This window comes from Chlamydotis macqueenii, chromosome 15 (assembly GCF_036417535.1).
Source record: "Chlamydotis macqueenii isolate bChlMac1 chromosome 15, bChlMac1.mat, whole genome shotgun sequence".
Lineage (NCBI taxonomy): Eukaryota > Metazoa > Chordata > Aves > Otidiformes > Otididae > Chlamydotis > Chlamydotis macqueenii.
Window position 1 is genome coordinate 8,663,124 of NC_141570.1, and position 20,571 is coordinate 8,683,694.

Here is a 20,571-nt window from a genome sequence, read left to right on the forward strand (position 1 = left end):
AGTATTCAAACCCTCTGTTTCTGTAACATCCAACCATTATCTTTCTCTGTTCAGTTAGTCATTCAAAATGTCTAGAAATACATTTAATATTTTATAACTGTATTTAATTTGTAAAATCTGATTTTTTTTTTGTTGTTTAAAATAATTAGGATAAATTTATGCTCATAGAGACATTTAATTAGGTGAAGGAACATTTCATTTCCCTGTACATAATCTAATATAGGTTCATCTGTAGTTTCAATGTAAGAAGACAACATCAGATCCTATCAGGATAGGCCTATGATGTTCAGCTAAGCAGCATTTACTTATGTAGTTAGGATGCGGTCAGTTTTTCAATGTTATTTTTCAAAACCTGATTAAAAGAGGTTCCAGGAGAAAAAAAAAGCAGAATTCTACTATTCCAAAACATAAACTGATACTATTTCTAATCTGATTATTCAGTTTGATTAGAGGAGTTTAAATTTTGCCAGGAATTTTGCCAGGAACTTGTATATTCAGAACTCAGTGATACTTCCCTTTCTCAGGTATTTGTAAGGTGCAGTAACATTTTTTTCACATGCTGAAGAATTAATTTTTCAGGATCATGAGATATGAATTCAGGAGACAGAACAATAAAAGCTTTTACCATCTAAAGGAGAGAGCTAGAGGAAGGCAACACTCAGCAATCACTAACTTGATGAATAATAATGTTCAATAGAAAGATGAAGATGAATAATGCAATTTTCTACAATCAGATTTCTTTCAAGCCAGTGGAAATGTAAGTTTCCAAGCCAGATGCTGGACAACTTTCCATTTTTTATTGCTTGTTGAGCTCCACAAATGGGCCTTTAAACTACTTATATTGAGCAGAGCAGCATCCAGCAGACAGGAATTCTTCACTGGTGTCTGGGCAGCCACGTCATATCCTTGCAATGTTCAAGAAGAGAGGTGAATTATGTAGGCTACATTTGCTTCGTGGCCTTCCTAAGAAGAATAGCTAGGGGACATTGCTTGAAGGTATAGGATCTCACTGGGATTCAGAAAAGCCGTTGCCAGAGTTTCAAATTGGCCTAGGCACCTCTAATTTTTCTGAAGTCAAAAGGAAGTTAGATGCCTCTTCATCTCTCCAAATGTATTTGAAAACACTGATCTACATCTTTACGTTAATATAAGCCAAGATTTCCCCCACAGGTGTGGCTAATTCTCAGTACAGACATACATTAGATGTTTTAGATAGCTCATATCAATATCAATACCCTTACCTCTCCTCTGATGGGGTCTGGGCTGCTGACAGCAGCTGTTCGAGCTCTTGCTGGCTGCTCTCTCAGAACACTCCCTCTACTTCAAGTAGCCCAATGTGATACCTAGAAAGGAAATAAGAATTTGGTATTAAGAAGCAGAGCTGGTCAAATAATTCTGAAATCTTTGGTACACTGGTAAACCAAACACGGTGGTCCTGAGAACAGTCATGATGCCTGTGTGAAAAACTCAGGTTTTTGTAAGCTAAGCATATGTGTTTGGAGGGAGGCACTTCAAAAGTCACCAGTGAAGTGAAAATATCACCCAAAATGTGTTTGATTCCTTACCACATATCTAACAAAGACAGAAAGGCCTTGCTGGTTTGATCTGGATGGCAAGGTTGCCTTCGTCTCCTGGTGGCAGAATGTTACAATTTTCCTCTATTATGTAATAAAAGAAAGCTTGCTCGTGAGTAGCTTGGTGATAGGCTGCTAAACAGAATAGTCCTGCCATGACCTTATTTCAAACTGAAATAACCAGAATGCTTTACACTCAAAGTACCTGAACATTGTAAGGCGGAACTGCTTTTTGCAATGGACCGGGCTTAATTTGCATTCCCTCATGAGTTGTACGTACAATACCCTGTAGAAAAAAACTGAGTTTATGTCATTTGTTATTCTACAGAAATGGATAATTTTGCAGCTAACTAAGTAATCTACAATTCTAGAAGAAATAAAAAATGTTCATTTAAAAACATGGTTTTGTCATTGTGATTTTAAAGTCCACTACTCATTTATCTAATGGTGTAAATCAGCACAGCTGAGAGAAATCCATACAACAGCACTGACCTACTCAGTGGGAAAAATCCTGTTTTCATTCAAAGCGATGTTTCAGATGAAATCAACTGGACTTGAAATGCTTCTCATTTAAATTTGCTTTAGAGTAATTTGGCTCCATTTACTCCTCAGAAACATCCTCTGATTTATATTGGTGTCAGCGAAGCAGCAGAGCAGTGTTCTCAGCTACACTGCCGTTAGTGTCAGCATCCTGCTGGTATTTCTTGTAGGGGGATGAGCAAGTCCACAAACTTGGATTTATGAGACTTGGAGTTTCTCCTCATCTGAACCCCTGAAGTGGCACCATGGAGCAGTCTAGTCTGAGTTAAAAATTTTCTCCAGGGAACTTCTATCCTAGACATTTGTAATGGTATTTCCACATGATATACACAATGTGCAAGTGACTACAAACATACTCATTTGGTCTGGCTGTACATTCATTGATATCTAACTGTCTTATTTTTCTATTCTGCCATCATGGCAGGGTGGTTTGACTCCACTCCACTCATGCAGTATTGCAGACTCTTGAATTTGTAACTTCGTATATGTCGGGGAAAAGAAACTCAGGAAATAAATGCGTTAGAATCACTGAAGGCAGTAATATGGTTTGAATCTAGGGTCCAGCTGCATACAAGCAGAAATGACAGTTTTTCAGGTTTCCATAAGGATCCCAGTTTCTGAAATGATTACACTGTGACAGTACATGACACACTCAGTGTGGGATGGGACTAATGCAGAAAGTTCTAGCCTGCAATGTGGCTCTGGTGGAGTCAGTACCTGGTAAGATCATGCTGCAACATCATGTGATAAATAGTGGGTGATAGGAAACATAGACAGACTCTGTGTGTTAAAAAAAAAAAGGACTTCTATTTGCTGCAAACTTGCTGAAACTTCTTGTCACGGGCACTCCAACAAGCAAACACCAAGCAAAAATCAAAGAGGCAGTGACACCATTATTTGATGGGAACAGAGCACGCCTCAGGATTGTTTACAGTGCAGAGGGAGATTTCATTATTCATTTTAACTAAGAAAGAAGCTGTAGTATTACAAAGAGATTTGACTTACCCTAGATCAATCCATGTGTCTGTGGGTGGTACAAAAATTGAATCTGTGTTTTTGAATTTCTGTTCTCTCATGAGAGCCCTGTGTCCCCTTCATGCCTTGCATTAACAACCCCGTAATGCAACAGCTTTTGCTCTCAATGACACACTGTTTTTATTCTTACATGTAAAATAGTTGCTGCATCATACTGTAGCTTGCCATGTGAAAAGATGCATGATCCCTAAATCCATAGAGAAAATGTGGGGGAATAGTCAAATTTTATTCAGTCTTTATCAGACAGACCCCATACTGTATCAGAGGAATCCAAATTCATCCAAAGCTTGGTAATGACGAGAAAAAAAATGATAAAGGAAGCATTTAATAGGAAAAAAAATAATTTAAAAATGGTGTTAAGCGGATGTAGACATTGTGAATTTACATAATCCTCTTTCCATTCATTAACAGATCTGATTCCTTCAGGAATCTCTCAGGAGCATAGCTTCCTGTCACCTAGTAGAAGGGGTTTACCTTTAGTGTCGTTTTGCTGCAGATCTTAAGCATGGTAAGGGAAAAAAAGACTGTGGAAGTATTTATCTGATTGAGGGAAGTGCACAAGGTCCTCTCTGCTTCCTTCAAATTTCTGTTATTTCATTTACTAAGAAAATAATGCCTTCTATCCAGAACTAGACAGCCAAACCATTAGACAATGAGGTTTAAAGAATCTGGCTGTGAATGCCTGGCCCCTTACCCTGCGAATAACCTCACCTCTGCACCTGATTGCCTAGGAAGTACCACAGGAAAACAAATACTGATCTTTTATGAAAGCATCATAAAAGGCTGAGATCAACACTTTTTTTTTTTTTTTTTTAAATGTATCCATATGCTGTATCACCCACTGGAAGTAAGTTCAAATATTCGAATTAAAAGAGGCAAAGTGTGGTGCTTCTCCAATTGAGCCCAGTTATCTGAAATGTGTGGCACTCACAGAGGCCTTAAAAAGCAGAGGACTGTGGTGCTCACAGCCTTCCTCTCTCAAGGGGAGCCTGACTTTAGAGCACAGAGCTGTGCAGAGCACGGGCTTCTTGGCAGACAGACCCTCTTGCAGCCGGATTTGACTACAACCTTATTTTGTTCACTTTTCTTGTGGTAGAATCACAGTAAACAAACTTGCTCTAATAGGGCATTTAATTTTCTTCACTCACTAGAAGCTTGTGAGATTGTGTTTGAAGATAACTTTATTTTGGATTTTAGGATTGTAAAGGAATCCATTAGGAAACAAGCAGCTGCTGGACTCTGTTGCTCTACCACAGCCGATGGGAGCTCAGACACTGATGGTGAGTTCTGGTCTGCATCTTAAATCTCACATTTCAATGCAACAGCTAAACTTGGCAAATTACCCCTTGTCTAACTGATCTTTTCAGTAATGAATCCTTCTCACACAGATATGCTTACATCCATTTCATTTATAGATTGTGTTCTTTTTTATTCTTACAGGAGGACTACTAAGATTCAGATCAAGTATTAGCATAATAATTGGTTTTACAACAACAATCTGAAAAGCCTTATGAATAACTAAAACCAAACTCACCTAATGGCTGCTCTGTTTTTCATTACAGCTTTATTCCAACTTTTAATATTGTGGGAAAGGAGATGAAGTTGTAGATCACTTGTAAAATCCTCCTGCTCAATGGACTGGCTAAAATAAGACACACAAAGTCATAAAAATCACCATCCAGCAAATCTGCAAGACCAAGTTCCAAACACATTCTGGAAATCTATTAAGGATTTCTAGGCATAAAACTAAATATTAACTTTCTTACTAATGCAAGCAGAGGAATTTTATGTACCAAAATTCATACACACAATACATATACACCCAGAGAGTATATATGCATACATGCAAGATTAAGCGTGGACTGTGAATTTCTGCAACTTATTAGTTTCTCATGATGTATGACAGCATTATATATGAAATTATTATTTATCACATACTAAATATAATTTCAATTCTCATATCATTTGCTTCAGAGGGGTTCTTAAAGCAAAAGATGGGCTCTTATGTTCATATCTACTTCAAAATAGTATTCAGTATAAATACATGTTACTTGTGCAAGTTAGTCATCTTATACTATGCATAACAACATGCCTCACAGTTTAAAAACATGCTCAGCATTTTATTGAGAATTCCACTCCTGGCTAGTGGTTGGAAGACAAGAGATATGCCTTCAAAAGAAGGGGACACTGTTCAAGAAGAGTCTGAGACGAGCCTTGAGCTGAGTTGGGGGATTCAGACTGGACCCCCTTTCTAAACTTCTTCCCAGGAAGGAGCCTAGGTGCGGCTGGATCCAGACTTAGCCCCAACTGTAACAAAGAGTTTGGACCCCAGCTTCTGCCACAGAGCCAGTTTATTTCAGCTCGAGCTGGGGCTCTCCTATGGGGGACTCTGAACGAAGAAACCCCTTAGCAATTCTACCCTTCACAGTCTAAGTCTCCACCCTCCATGCACTCTTCACACACTGTCCACACATCAGTTAGTCCAATGGTATTTCAGGGCTGGGAGCTTCTCACTCCTCATTCGGTCCCCTCGTCATCTCTGGAAAGGCCATCTCCTTATCTTCAAAGTTTGCAGCTGGTCACTAATTTTCTTGTCTCCTGCCTTGCGTCCCTCAATTATCAAGGTCTTTGTTAGTTATCTGCTACCTTATTTAAAGGTCTTCCTTTTCCTTGGGTCATGGGTTTGGTTCCTTTTATCTTGTAGATTGGGATGTCCTTTGTTACCTCCTCTGCATAGCCATTCATGCTAATGAACAGAGTTCATTTAAAATTCACTTATGCTAAGTTTTAAACAAGGCCTACTTATGCTAAGCCATACAAAGTCCACCATAGCATAGTCCACCAGCTACAATTCAATCACACTTGACTAATTTAGCTTACCTCCAAGCTAATTATTTCTAACATTCTATAAGTAAACTTATTTTAATCCCCAACAGACACCTACACGTGGTTCTCATCTTGCTACCAAAAATGTGAATTTTGAATCTTGCTGCAATAAAACTGCTAGTCCCCCATCTGTAGCAATGCATTTTTAGGACTTGAGCTGCCACTATCCCAAACCAGAAAAATTTATATGACCACTAAGGGGAAAACATTGAAGAGGAAACACGTTCCCTTTCCCCAGCTGAAACCAAAGATTTCTACTTTATAAAACTTCAAAAGAAAGAAACAACTCCTCTAAAAGAACTATAATCAGTTATTTTACTTGTTTGCTGTCCTTAGAACAGCTGTGTTACCCGTTCTGAACACACATTAAAACACCAAAAGAAAGGGCTAATTACCTTCTGAAGCATGAGACTGAAGACCAGAGTCTCAAGAACACAACAGCTTCCTCCTCATGATCCTTTTGCTTGTCATCCTGATACAAGGGAGAACACCAGTGACTTTGCCGACACGAGGCAAAAAGCGCAGAGGTACCGGCAGCATTAACATCTGGGTGAGGTTGTTTTGCACCCTCATTGTAATGTTGCAATTCTGTAATCACTGTAGAGACCATATGTACCAAAGCCACCATGTCCCTTCCATGGGCTTTGGATGAGAGTCTAAACTCTCAGGAAACAATGCATCAAAATACATTTGATACAGAATACTTTTTCTGATGCAGGTATTACCTTTTCTATTGTATCTGAGAATTGAAGCTGGGCTGTAAGAGGTCTCAGGGGGAAAGGCTAGTCTGTTGAAAATTGTATTTTTACAACCCAGGCAAGTTTCAAACTTCGTGGGTCCAAAAGAAAACCATGTGCTAGAAAGATGTATTTTGCTTTCAACTGCTTGTCGCTGAAAGCCTGTGTCTCTGAAATAATTCTGCATGGATCAGAGGAAATGTGTTGGTGATTCTCTGATCCTGGGCAGAGGAGGAGAATTAAACAAACCATCTACCTTGTATTCAAGACAGAAGTGTGTGCTAGATGTCAATGATAAGAGGTTGCTGCAACATGGAGCAGAGCCCCTCACAGACTACAGCCACAACACGTGGCATAACTCGGCAGTCCGCTTGACTTTGATCCCAGTCCACTCATGCAAAAAACTGGGTTACCAGAGCATAACAGAAACCCAGTTTCTAAGGTCAGCTAAGCAAGGGATCACCGTAGGTGACAGTTCTAGCATTGAAGCCTGGAGCAAATCATTTTAATGAGCCACACTAGAATTTAGAGAGTCAAGAGTCATGACTCCACTGAAATCAGTGGTAAAACTCTTGTCTTCTCTGTGGTAGTTTAATTCAGATCATTTTTTTTAGGGCTCTAAACTTTCTCAATGCTGAATTTAGTTGCTTGATTTTAGGTCCTTAAACGGGGGGGTGGGGGGGGGGAGGGAAATCAACCTCCAAATCCTCAGATATTACTGGAGTTTAACTGTCCAAACAGCTAACTGTAGAGACAAGGATAGTTTCCAAGGGCTCTGAATTCCAGTTCGCACACCTGTTTATCATTCCACTTTTTGTGGACTTTGTTGTTTTGTTCAATTTTTGTTGTTTTTAAACACTTGTTTGTTTGTTTGAAACCAAACAGAAAGATCTAGAGTCCCTGGTAGGCCCAGGAGTACATAGCTTTTAATGGAAACTGAACTGGGAACAGAAAAGAGCTTGAGGCAGCAACAAGTGACATGCCCAAACAAGTGCATTCAAGAAACTAATTATTAGTTTTATAATCATGTAATCTAATGCTCCTAGAAACCTTAGGAATGGAACAGTGAAATGTGTTCTGAAATTTCTGTGAAATACTAAGGAGCATTACAAAAAATGAAGCTACTGTCAAAAAAGAGTGAAGTCAACATCGTATTTATTGACAATTGCTTTCATTTCAGCAGTTGCTAGTATAGGAATTGTTTCACTGACATAAGCAAAGTGTTTACTCAAGAAATAAAATATTTTACTTTCTCAAAATTTAGAATTCTTCGAATCTTACTTTACTGCTGCAGTAGACACAGAACACCAGGCAGAGTGACATGGCTGTAAAAGACCTTATTTCCTGCTTAAAGATGCTTTTGTTCTCCAGCAATTTCTTCTTATTTAATGAACAGAAGAGGACTCCAAGGCTGGAGAAGTCTTTGTCAAATAATGAAAATTCATGTCAGAAAATGAAATAATCTTTGAGCATATAAAATTAAAAAAACCCCTGAGGATAAACAGCTAAGAACTGATACAGTCATAAAGTTTTTCCCGCTATTGCTTGTGAAACTGTAAGAAGTAAGTGTGTGTACATTACAATACATGCTTCTTCATAAAGCTAAGAGCTAAATGTTAAACAGAGATGTGACCATCTAAACCAGTTCAAGGGAGGTTTTTCACTGGTTTCACTTCAGCTGCAGAAGTAGACTGGTCCTGTAGCAAGTGTCTACTACAGTAAAGAGCCATGGTCTGTTCTACAAATTGGGTCACCTGCCCAACAGCAAACTTCATTTTAAAGACCACCAGAAGTGGTACAGGACTTTTGTCTATTATGTGCAAAGAACAAAACAGAGGGCAAGCAACAAAGCTACTTCTGTATGAGAGAGTATTTGTGGATAAAGCATTGGAGAAGCTGGCACTGCTTGTCATCAACGTAAGTAATAAACAAGAAAGGTTTATGAAGGTCTTATGGTAGTATCAATAAATGGGAGTCTTTCCATCTTCAGGAAAAGATAGGAGCGCTGCATTCAGATTAAACATGCTGCATTTAAGGACAGAGCATTTGAACCACTCAAATCCATGCCTGCCTTTTCTGCAGCCTGGAGCTGCAATCTGTATCAGCAATCTCTCTTTGCTGATCTTGGATGCTATGTAAAACAGATAGGTCACCAGTCAAATTCTGGTGAACTTGTGGACATTGAGGACTAGAAAGGAGTTTTATGGTTTGTTCCCTTTCCCAGCAGTGCTTCAGTAACTGAAACCATGGTACTGATATTAGAAGCTTTGAAAGCAGGTGCAAACATCACATCTCGGTGTTTTTGATGCTCAGATATTTAACAAAAATAGATCAGAAGTAAGGCAGTTGTATCAGATAAATTTATGTAGCGTTAATGGAATCAAAGTTCTGTTAAATTACAAACAATGCTACATCCGTCCCCACTCTTTGTTTCTTAATTCGTTCCTCTTGATCTTCCCAGTGACTGTCTTTGGCAGCTCTTGGACAAATTCCACCTAAATAAAAAAAAAGACAGAAAACAACGTAGCATGTTTAACAGAGTTGGTTTTCCAAGACTGTCTCTCAGCATATGTGGAAAACTAAAGGGACTCCCATCAGTAAGAAGTGCTTGCCTGAATGATCAAGTCCAAGCAAAATCAAGGCAGCACATTATGCTACTTGTGAAACAATTTCTTTGGCTACCTAGATGGGAAAACATCTTTATAACTGCCTCCCAGCTAAGCAAACTGAGTACTGTAAAATTAGAACTGTAAAAGAAGGATGAAGACCTAAATGGTATCAGAGATGAATGACAAAAAGAAGAGAAAAGGGATGTTACTGGCACAAAGTCCTTAGTTTCTGACTTCTGCACAAGTGAACTAAGGTGGCACTGCTAGTAGTTCTTTTCCTGTAGTGCTGGGATCACTGAGAAACACCAAGTGTATCCTCCTGGGCTTTCCTAAAAACTTATTCAAATTCAGTCAGGTAATACTGTAAAGACACTAGAGAGTGCTTGGTTGAAGATTAAATACAGAATGGAGAATTATGACTGTGAGTCTGGCTTAGAACATGCAGATGTAACTAGGATCTCATACGAAGCCTAGAAATTTTTGAGGTCAAACACTTTACTCAAATGCGAGAAAAACAATGTAAACTAATGTTGTTTAGGAAAGATTTTCTGGAGCCAGTGCTCTGCCTGAATCTTTACCACTGTCTCTTTCAGGTGACTAATGAAAATCCAAATAGGAATTCTCCTGAGATTTATGGAAGAATGCCCTGGTTTAAAGTTTCTCCTCAGAAGCATTTACCTTTCTAGGGTATTTATATGGAGCAGTAGTTTTCTTGACATGCTCCTGCAATTCAGAGGTTAAGCTGTCCAGGTCACTGCAGGAAAATGTTGGGGACAGGACCACAAATGCTTTCACAACCTGTAAGGTAAGTTCAACAAAAGTGATCTGACACCATTCATTTTTAGGAGCTAATACACAGGTTACCAGTGAGCAGTACCACTCAGAGTCATGACGTGCAAAAGGGAAGAACAGAGAAATCTGCACAATACAAGAAATGGTTGTGCCCAGCTTCTGCACTTGTATTTGCAAAAGGGAAAGTTGAAAGCACAGTTTTCCTGCCCTCATTACAAAGCAAGAGCATTTGCTCTATCCTCTCAGCAGGGGTCAAGAATGAGGAGTAATAAGAGGTGTCTCTGCAGAGTTCTCCCTGAAGCTGAGGGACATTTTGTTTCTCTCTGAAGTTCACACTGAGGACAGTAGGCCCATGACATCCGAGCACAGGACTGCTTTCTCCATGCATGTAGCCCAAAACCAATGCTAGGGCAGTTATTGTATAACTTTGGCTACAACAACACAGCTAGAAAAGACCATTTCAGTGTATAGACAAGTACTTAACCACAAGGAGAAAGTAAACATTCCTGTAATGTTCTCCACAGAGATGATCATCTTGGAATGAAAAGAAACTAAGAAGAGCAAAGGCACATAAATGCGAAGGGATTTTGCCTGTCACCTCAAGCAGGATTCTTCATGATGACATGACTGCCTTTGAGCTGTATATTATTCAGTAAAGTAGGAACTGTTTCATATAGTTACATATTTAAACAAACATATTGCTTCCCCCACCACTGTTCAGCATCATTACCTCTCCTCTGAGGGGATCTGGGCTGCTGACAACAGCTGTTTCTGCTACTGCTGGGTGCTCTATCAGGGCACTCTCTACTTCAAAAGGCCCAATGCGATATCTAGGTAAGGAAAGAAAAATGTACAATTTGGTTTTAGGAGCTGGAAAACCAGTACAAATGGTTTTTAATTGTCATATTGAAGGAAAAAAAAAACCCTAAACAAACCAACAACCAACTGTAAAATTGGAAAGTCAGCTGTGTTAGAAGGTAAGAGCATTTCATGGTGATCATGTGGTAGAGGACTGCTGGGGCTGCAGATACCTCTCCATCTCTCCCCTTTCCTTATGGCTCCTAAGCTGGAGCTCCATCCCACCCTGATAGCTGGGGTCTGCAGTATCAGCTGATGCCACCTTATGGTATCACATCATATGGTATCAAATTGTTTCATTTCAACATGTTAAAAATAACATGTTTCCATGCTCTTTAAGTCCAATAGATATGTCCTTCAATTTTAGTCAAAAAATAAACCAGATTAAAATCCCTCCCCTGCCAATGGAAGTCTTCACTTTGTTGAGACAGAGGAGATGTTGCAGGGGAAAGGGATACAGAGATGCCACTGACATCACCAAGATGATACTGCAGGTCTACGAAAAGCTAATAAATGCAGGTATTCCTAAGTCAAGAGGTCAAAACATTAATCACAGGACTATCATGTCTGAAGGTCCCCAGGAACACAACATGTAAGATTACACAATGGCAGATTTAAGAAGGAAGCATGCAAACTGACCCTGAAGAAATGATGATGTCATCGTCTCTTCCAATAAACTGAAAATATCCATCCTCATCCATAGTACCTTTGTCTCCAGTAACATAAAAATCCCCACGTTCACTTTCAGTGGTTTTCTTAGGGTTATCCTCAAAGTGGTATATGAACAGCCGTTTAGATTTTGAGCATGCATTAGCTATACATTATGCTATAATGTATATAATGTTAAATGCACTGTAACTGGAATTTTTCAGTCAAGGATGTTCAAGAATTGTACTGAAATTGCTACAGAATACAGTAAAATAGGTTTAAAGAACAAAAACATTTTGATTCTTTAAAAAAATAGTTAACTCAATCTTGAGCAAATTCTCTTCCCTTTCTAACATGCACCGATCCAAACAAATTTCTCTGGTAATAAATAATAAACTAGTGAAAAATATTCAGCCTCTTGAACCACTGTGCAGTTGGAGAGATTTATGGAGATTGGTGGTGGTGAGGAATAAAATAAAGTCCTTACTACATATCCAGAGAATAAACCAAGTGGTCTTATAGGTTTGCTTCTAACAGCAATTTCCCCCTGTTGTCCTGGAGGCAGAATATTAGCATTTTTGTCTACAACCTAGAATGAAAAACAACATGTATTTTAGTCCAATTTGGAAAAAAAAAAAAAACAAACAACACAAAACCCAAAACCAACAAAAAAAACCCACCCCTATGAAAGAATCTAAAGAGCAGCCAACAAACCTGAACATCAAAAAGGGGAGCTGCCTTCCCCATTGATCCAAGTTTAATCTTCATTCCTTTAAATACACAGCAGATTATTCCCTGTAAAAATCAAAATCAAAACAAAGTTTTGCAATAGAAAACTGCTACATTCACATTCAATTCATTAAATGTATTTTCTGGAATAATTTCAAACTAAGGAATTAAGATTCATAGGATCCTGTATGTCTCTGCTGTACAGTATAGAAAGCAAAACCAAGAAACTCCCTGAAAGAATCCTGTTCTGTTACCTGTGAAGAATTTATGCCCTCTGCTAACCAGTCATCTTCTTCAGATTTAAACTGCCCTCTTACCTGTCACTATCACTTGGAATTTGCTTGAGAACATTTATAGAAATATTAAAGCACATCTCCTCCCAATAATCCATGTTTCTGGCAGGTTCTGTGAGAAGAACCATGAAAGGGTGTTCTTTCAGAGGTTATCAGGGAAAGAGATTACTGAAACATTCACAGAAATGTGAAGGCTGTATTCTTTGAAAACAAACATTAAAACATTGTAAAGCAAAAAGGAATTACAAAGATTTAATAGAATATTGACCCTACAGATGTACCGCTTCAGTCTGGCCATATACTTCACGGATGTCCAATCCAGTCTTGCTTTTCCATTGCTCCATGACTTCTGGGTTGACTGGCTCCCCTCCACTTATGCAGTGCTTCAGGTTCATGAATTTGTAGCTTCACAGGGAGTTAAAAAACAAGAGAGGCAGTACTTAAATCTATTGGGCAAGACAAGGAGTATGCAACTATAAACAAATAATACCGGAAAGCTATTTACTGGGAGAGTTAGTCCCATGTAGTGGGGAAATCAGAAGACTCCTGATCCAGCAAGGACAGCAGTCTGTGCTCAACACTTTATGTATGAGTAGTAGTAGTCATAGTGAAACACACATGAAAAAAATAAGATTTTTGCTGAAATCAGCTGGGGTTTAAGGACATGCCTATAACTAACCACAGAGCAATTTGGTGAGCCAGGGCCCTGATTGTTGACCTTGTGCAACAGCCGAAGTGGGAAAGTGAGAGGGGAAGAAGGAACGGTGGCAGGCAGTGAGAACTGGAGCAGAGGATGATGTACAACTGCCACAAGAAGTCACTCCCTCACAGTTATGTTGACATCGACTTTCTAGGATGACTGTCCTTCCCAAAGCATAGACAATTAATATGGTAATTGAAAATTACCATAAGGAATTTAGCAGGCACTCCGTTTCATACGCTCAGGGATTTGCTTGCAAGTTCAGTAGTGAAAGCCCCAAAAGTTTCTCTATGTTTGATCATAAAACTCAGCAAAATTCACCAATTTTGTATAATGGTCTTTTCATGAAGGATATTTTAAACTACATTACTACCCTATTTTGCATCAAGCAGCTAGATCTGGGAGATCGCTAAAGTTTAGTATAGGGTAAATTAAACATTAGGAAATAATTTCTTTACATACTTGGAGAGGTCATTTTGCACCAGCATGCGGAACAATGTTGGAGCACCAACCACTGTGCCAATGGGAAATCTGCAGAGAGTCTAGTGAGTTAAAGAACAAGACAGACATAAGCTCAGACAAAAAGCTGCCTTGTGGATGTACAGTATCAGGTGATATAAGGGGCAAATGTAGCTCTCCTTTCTAAAAGCACCATACGCTCTCTGTTGAGTAAAAAATCCTCCTACAGCTGGTGTAATGTGCAGAGATTCACAGTATATTTAATCAGACAAAATCCCACGCTAACTTGTCTACATGACACCCAGACTGCACAGCTTGGAGCATGGCCAGAATAAGCCTGTCTTTGTCTACGTCACAGGGAGGTTTTCACTTTCATCTTGGCCGGTGTGGCTAGAGAAATGCTTCAGTTTCAGTCTGTATTAATACCAGCTGATGTTACTTCCACAGTCACTAGCCTTGTTAAAGGCAAGCAATTAGTGCTGCTTTTAGATAATTTTCATTCACGTGCTCATCAGCTACGAGGAAAGTGTGTGAGACACAAGTTTGGCCCCTTCTGTGTACATTAAAAATGCAAACAGGGGCATTATGCAACAGATACAGCATCTCGGACACAACCATGAAATCTATGGATGTTAAGAATTTTTTTTTTTGCAGCCTTTCTGCAGATTAACACATCTCCATGAGTTTTTTTCTTACATTTAGAATGGTTGCTGATTCAATCTGTGGTAACTTATGTATAAAGACACATGATCCAAAAACCCAAGGATCAAAAACAGATGCCAGTGAAGCTAGTATCCATCCTGTGTCTGTTGTGCTCCATATAATGTCTGAGGGAGTCAAATCCAACCAGTATCTGATAGAGCAGAAAAAAAATGAACAAAAATATGATGAACAATTTTTGCTTTAAAAAAAATCACAAACCATAAACAAAGAAAAACAAAAAACCCAGCAAGCCCAAGATTTCTGACAAGATATATAGGCACGAGGCACTCTGAATAAGTTTATTTCATGAGCTAGTTCTAGGATAAAAGGGCACCTAACTATATGTTTGCATAAATACATATGCATACATATATCACATATATATGATATCAGTCACAGCATAGGGTAGAGTAAGGGAAAAAGAGGAGTCTGAATTTCAATGAAGTGACTTTCCACTGGGTAGGAAGATAGGGCTGAAGCAGCAGCATACATGGATGCTGTGTCAGACACCAGGTATTTCAGTTCTAAGGTTGCTGAGTGACCAGGGTGATCTGTGCAACCAACATAAACTCTGTTTCTGCCCATCTACCTGTGTCACAAAGCTTTTTGCAGCCCAAAGAACCTGGCATCTCTTGGTTCTCTGCACTAAAGTATTCCCAGCTGATGGCTGTCCTTTGAAACACTCCAAAGAAAGGGTAAAGAGATATGCACTGAAAAATTGAAATACTGGGGGTGATTCTGCTCCCCAAGAAATCTGCTAGAGCTTCTAGTCTGAGTTCAGAGGGAAAAGGACTGGGGCTGTATGTTGGTATTTCTTATTCAGTAATGTTTCATCAGTTCTACTATGCAGCTGCAATTATCCCATGTTCAACCAGGCTCAAACCTTTCATACCTTTCACTTAAAAGGGGTCTGAAACCAAGACTACCCTGGGAATGTTCAGTCATCTTTGGAGAACCTGTGCTTCCACTGGTAAAGAAGATACTCATTGAGTCCTGAATCCTTGTTTTGACGCAGGAATGGTCATCAGATTGGTTTCTTTAAAACAGAGAATGCAATTGTGACTTCAGTGGTTACTTTACACAGGCTTCCGAACATAGTGAAGTACTGCATATTGCAAAAATCCTACCCCAAATAAGTTTCACTGAAGCTTTTCACCAAATCAGACTAAAATAATGTGGAGTTACACTTTCTCAAAGGCAGACTTCTCTTTAAGAACAGGATGGAAAAACTTCCCAGAACAAGACCACTGTTAGCAAACAGCTCTCATGTGGATCAACAATCAAGCAGTCATGATTAATACCTTCATGTTGGCATTTTATGAGCATTTGTAGTGGATCAATACTTGCAAATAAGCACTTGTGGAGAACAGGACTGCTTTCTGCATCATGACAGCAGCATCACTAACTCATACTCACTTGTACAGGTCAGTGAAGTTCAGCCATCCCTCCCTGCTGCCTTTGGACACGATTAGCTTGGTTTTCAGAAACTGACACTCAGATGCCACTGAGTCCACGGCAGGAGCCACGCTGTCATCGGTAACGATGCATGTGGCCTTTGACATCTGGAGTCGATATAATATGTCTGTGGCTGATAATTGGGATACTCCTGGAATTAAGACAATTCCTGGAAGAGCAATGAAGTTAGCTTGGGACAGTATTTTTTACATCTGATTCTTTCCTAAGAACCTAAACTGTTGACTATTCCCAAACTGACCTCTGAGGTGAATTTGCCCTGGCATTGCCAAACCAAACAGTGATGGTGGAGTAAAGCAGCTGCTTGTGCTCTCCTGTAAGGAGTGAAGTGTGGACCTGTCTGGTGACTTCCATGGCTCTTCCCTGCCTTCTGTGATCTCCATGCCTGCTGCACAGGCCACCTGTCCTATGCCACCTAGTGCAAATCCTTCAGGACTGTCTGTGTAATTGGTAGCTAGGCCACTCACTAGATTATTACATTACTTCTCCTTTATAAACCATAGAAATTCTTGATCCTCTCAACTGATTTGCATTAACCAGTTTTACTGGTCTCAGATATGCTCACTGACCTGCTCGCATGCAAGCCACAGTTACCAGCCACCATTCTGGGATTCGTGGTAGGATCACAACAGTTCTGTCCCCCTTCTGCAGTCCACATACTTTAGTCAGCATATTGGCCACTTTCCGAGACAGAAACCCCAGCTCCTCAAAGCTCCATTTCACTTCTTCTCCTTTTCCATTTATCCACCAAAAGGCAGGGTTTGGTGGTCTCTTTCCAGCCTACAAAACATAGGGATTGAAAACCAAAACATTTTCTTCTGAAAGACTATGAAATTATAATGCACAAGTATCTGCAAATTATGAAGATCTTAGTATTTCACAACTGGCATATAAGTGATATTTTTCCCTTGTCCATAATGGATTGAGATTTGCTATGGATCAAGCTCAGAGATTTCCAATAAAATCTCCTTTTCTGAACCTGAAATGTTCAGAAACAGAACTTGTTTACAGACTTAAGTCCTTGTCTGGATTCTGTTTCAGTTTAAGTCTTATGCTGAGCATTAATGCTCCTACAAAATAACAGATAACATTAAATACTTTACATAATACTCCTGATATTGTAGATGAAGTTGTGGAATACTATGAAACAGAAGCAGCACAGACAGAGGACAACACATATGGCAGGACTCTTTCTAGGCTGACTGCTCAGGAAGAGAAGAGTTAAGTAGTCTGTGACTACAGGGCATCTGGAAAAATGCAGAATCCACTTTGGAGTAAGGCAATAAAACATTTGTGGGAGATCTTTTCCTAAGATGTTATTGTTATGTTACTTATATTTTTGTTATGTGAATATCTAATATCATAGAATGCAGAAGGAATAAGCACAGCCATTCCAAGGTTAAATCAGAATCAAAAGGGACTTACCATTGCTTTTTCTACCTACATAGGGAGCACCAAGGGTCAGAGACACTTTTAAAATAAAGCAAGAAAGAATGAGATTTTGTATAATTTCCTAATGCACATTGGTTTTGGCAACTGCTATTTTTGATAAAGAAAAAGCTCTGACTTATTTCAAATTAAAGAATCTCATCTTTATGATTATGTCATCTGTATGACAAAAGATCATCTACCTTTTCAATCTCAGACCATTTGTCCAGAACATCACTCGCAAAGTTAAAGTACTTTGGTATTTCCTGTTCCCCACGCCTGACAGACTCATACTGTGAATACACATCAGAGGCAAGCAGCCTTCGGTGCCCGTGGAAAGCCCTATTAGGACTCCACAAGGATTTTAGAGTCTGTAATTTAAACAACTTCATGGCAGAAGATGGTGTACGTAGATGCTGTAGACTATATAAGAAGATCAGCAGAATTGCTGCTATGAAACCTGTAAGAACAACAAGAAAAAAAGACTCTTGAGATTATCCAAAGGCAATTCAGTTATGAATTGATGAGTTATTAAACTGAAGTCACTTAGGCTATTCACAGCCAAACTGATTCTTTTAACAGTTTAATTAAATGCGAAGTTTTTTACCACCAGCTTTTTAAGGACTTGATGTACTGTACTGATCCAGCATCTTGTCTGTAGTTCAGCCAATCATTATAGATTCTTGATGTGTTCTTTGGGGCTGCTAATTGTCCACAACTGTCCTTAGTCAAACACAACGTCAGATGTTATTTGCGTTATGAAAAGGTTACTGGTTCTTACACCAAAGCATTCAGTAGCTGATTCTCTATTCTTTTTCCTTCTCATGGAAGATCGTTTCCAGACTACTTCCATCAAGATTCTCACTGCTTTAGCTTGAACAGTTACTGACTGATATGTCCATTCATCACATATATCTCAAGAACTTTGTGTTAGGCTTGTATAGCAGGGGGAGCTGCAGTGGTGGCTTCTGCGAGAAGCTGCTGAAAGTTTTCATTGTCCGGTGGACCTGTCTGGCTCCAGGGCAGACTCACCATTGGCCAGGGCCAAGCCAATTGCCGATGGTGATAATGCCTCTGGGATAACATATTTAAGAAGGGGAAAATAAAACAGAAGTGCAGGCAGAGAGGGGGAGGCATGGGCCTTGAGGGGCCTCATCCTCTGGTCTCCCACTGGGTGGCTGTCTAGGCCTGGCCCAACTGAGAGAGGAGAGGGAGAGGGAGAGGAGAGAGGATATGCAACAGGCAGAAATAAAGTGCCACGAAGTGACAACAACACACACTCCTTATCTGTGCTGTGCCGCTCAGGGTGGGGAGGAGGAGGAGATAGTCAGGAATGACGTTAAGTCTGGGAGGAGGGGAGAGATGAGGCAAAACTGTTCTTAAGATCTGGGTTTTTTTTTTCCTCTTTCATTATCCTACTTCAGTTTTATTGTTAATAAATTGAATTAGTTTTCCCCAAGCTGAGTCTGTTCTGCCTACAATGGTAACTGTTGAATGATCTCTCCCTGTCCTTGTCTCAAATCTCGAGCCTTTTGTTATATTATCTCTCCCATATTCCCTTGAGGGGTGGGGAGGGTGAGTGAATGACTGTGTAGGTCTTAGTCCCAAGTGGGGGCTAAACTAGGACAAACCTTCACTTCAGTTATCTCTTAGGTCCCCAAACTTGATTTAGACACTTCTACATTTGCTTGCTGTAAATGCTGTGTTCCATATGTACTCATCATAATGATCCTAAAAGTTCTCAAGTCCAATTATTTTCTTCCTTCCCATTGCTACTCTTCTTTTTTTTCCCTCTCTTTCTGTATTACTATTAATTTTTTCAGCAGTTCTAGAAGGTTGCTTCAGAACTGTGTTCCACTCTCAAAATTTTAATGCTATTTAGAGGCTTCTCAGAAGCGCACATGAAGATTATCAAACATGGAAAAAACCCAAACTGACTCACATCAAGAAGAGCCCACAGTCAGGGCAGGAGCTAGTGGAGTCCTGGAGGCCTATGATTCCAAAACCCGGATCCTTCTACTGATTTTCCTTTTTCAAACACTAAACACAAGTCACTAAACTCAATACAAGGTTAGGTGACTGTTGAAATACAGGTTAATTTTCTTTTCTGTTCTTACAAAGGATGAAGCTACCACAAACTAGGTACAAAATCATAGGTAAACTCTTGATTAAATTCTTTCCCATGTGGAATTTCTGTGGCCTGAGCAAAGCTGCAAAGTTTTGCCCTTTGTCCCAAGTTTTTGAGTTTGTTTTGTACTCATTTACCTCTTGTCCCATGCCTTCAACCGTAACAAATTATCCTTACATCTCTGACGCACGGATATCAGTTTTGGTCAAATTTAATTCAGCAAGAAAAAGTAACTTATTTAACAGTGGAATAATTTCCTTATTCCTTAGCAGGAGCTTTTACAGTAATATTTAATATTGCCTATTAGGCAAACAAACTGAAGTATCTAGAACTCTCACAACTTAATGTTTTCAGTGATATCTGACAGCATAAAAAAATCTGGAAGCAGATTTCCGTGCTCCTGCCCACCCCAAACAGGTACTTTGTCAAAACCAACAGTAAATCACAGCATTCTCCATGCTACGTGGAGATTGTGGTAGAGAAATACTGACCAGCTGTAAATAATCCTAAAGGATATAATTTGCTCCTAAGAAAGAATCATATGACAGTGATATAAAATTAAGTGTTATTATGGGCCTAAGTGCCACCATCTTCAGAATCAGGATTATAGAGCAGAAACTTATTTAGATGGTATTTACATGTAAAATAAAAATTCTATTAACAGGACCTGGTGGAAAAAAATAATCTAAAAAGGTTTTACTGGTGAAAAATGTTCTTTTAAATATTCTCTAAATATGTCCATAGAAAATGGATGTTAATAAAGGAGTTTTATGCCATATTCTGGGATATACATTCATTTTAAGTGTTTTTTCTTACTTAAGGAAACAACTGTCAGTAAAAATATCAAGATTTTCATTAAATGTAACCTTTCTTTGAGGTTGCGATCTCCACTCTTAATGCTAAAAACCAATGGATCCACTTTCATTCCTTTAACAGAAAAGCCTAATAATTTTAATTTTTCTTTTTAATAACACAGTAAA

At 39.2% G+C, this 20,571-nt stretch overlaps 1 protein-coding gene across 1 annotated transcript; it reads right to left on the reverse strand.

The window, feature by feature from the left end:
- Nucleotides 1-7,910: 7,910 nt before the first annotated feature.
- Nucleotides 7,911-19,740, reverse strand: LOC104477541 (acyl-coenzyme A synthetase ACSM3, mitochondrial). Its single transcript, XM_086760105.1, has 14 exons — nucleotides 19,729-19,740; nucleotides 17,461-17,475; nucleotides 16,605-16,815; nucleotides 15,979-16,186; nucleotides 15,455-15,598; nucleotides 14,557-14,713; nucleotides 13,864-13,943; nucleotides 12,983-13,106; nucleotides 12,394-12,474; nucleotides 12,167-12,268; nucleotides 11,671-11,798; nucleotides 10,904-11,003; nucleotides 10,060-10,179; nucleotides 7,911-9,267 (listed from the first exon to the last, which is right to left on the reverse strand). The coding sequence occupies exons 1-14, from the start codon at nucleotides 19,738-19,740 to the stop codon at nucleotides 9,181-9,183; spliced, it is 1,569 nt and encodes a 522-aa protein (XP_086616231.1). The 3' UTR covers nucleotides 7,911-9,180.
- Nucleotides 19,741-20,571: the final 831 nt, after the last annotated feature.

Coding starts and splice junctions, on each gene's coding strand:
- LOC104477541 (XM_086760105.1), bottom strand. Junction 15,599..15,978: donor AACTTCACTGACCTGTACAA/GTGAGTATGAGT, acceptor TCTGTTTTAAAG/AAACCAATCTGATGACCATT. Junction 12,475..12,982: donor TATATGGCCAGACTGAAGCG/GTACATCTGTAG, acceptor TGATTTTTACAG/GGAATAATCTGCTGTGTATT.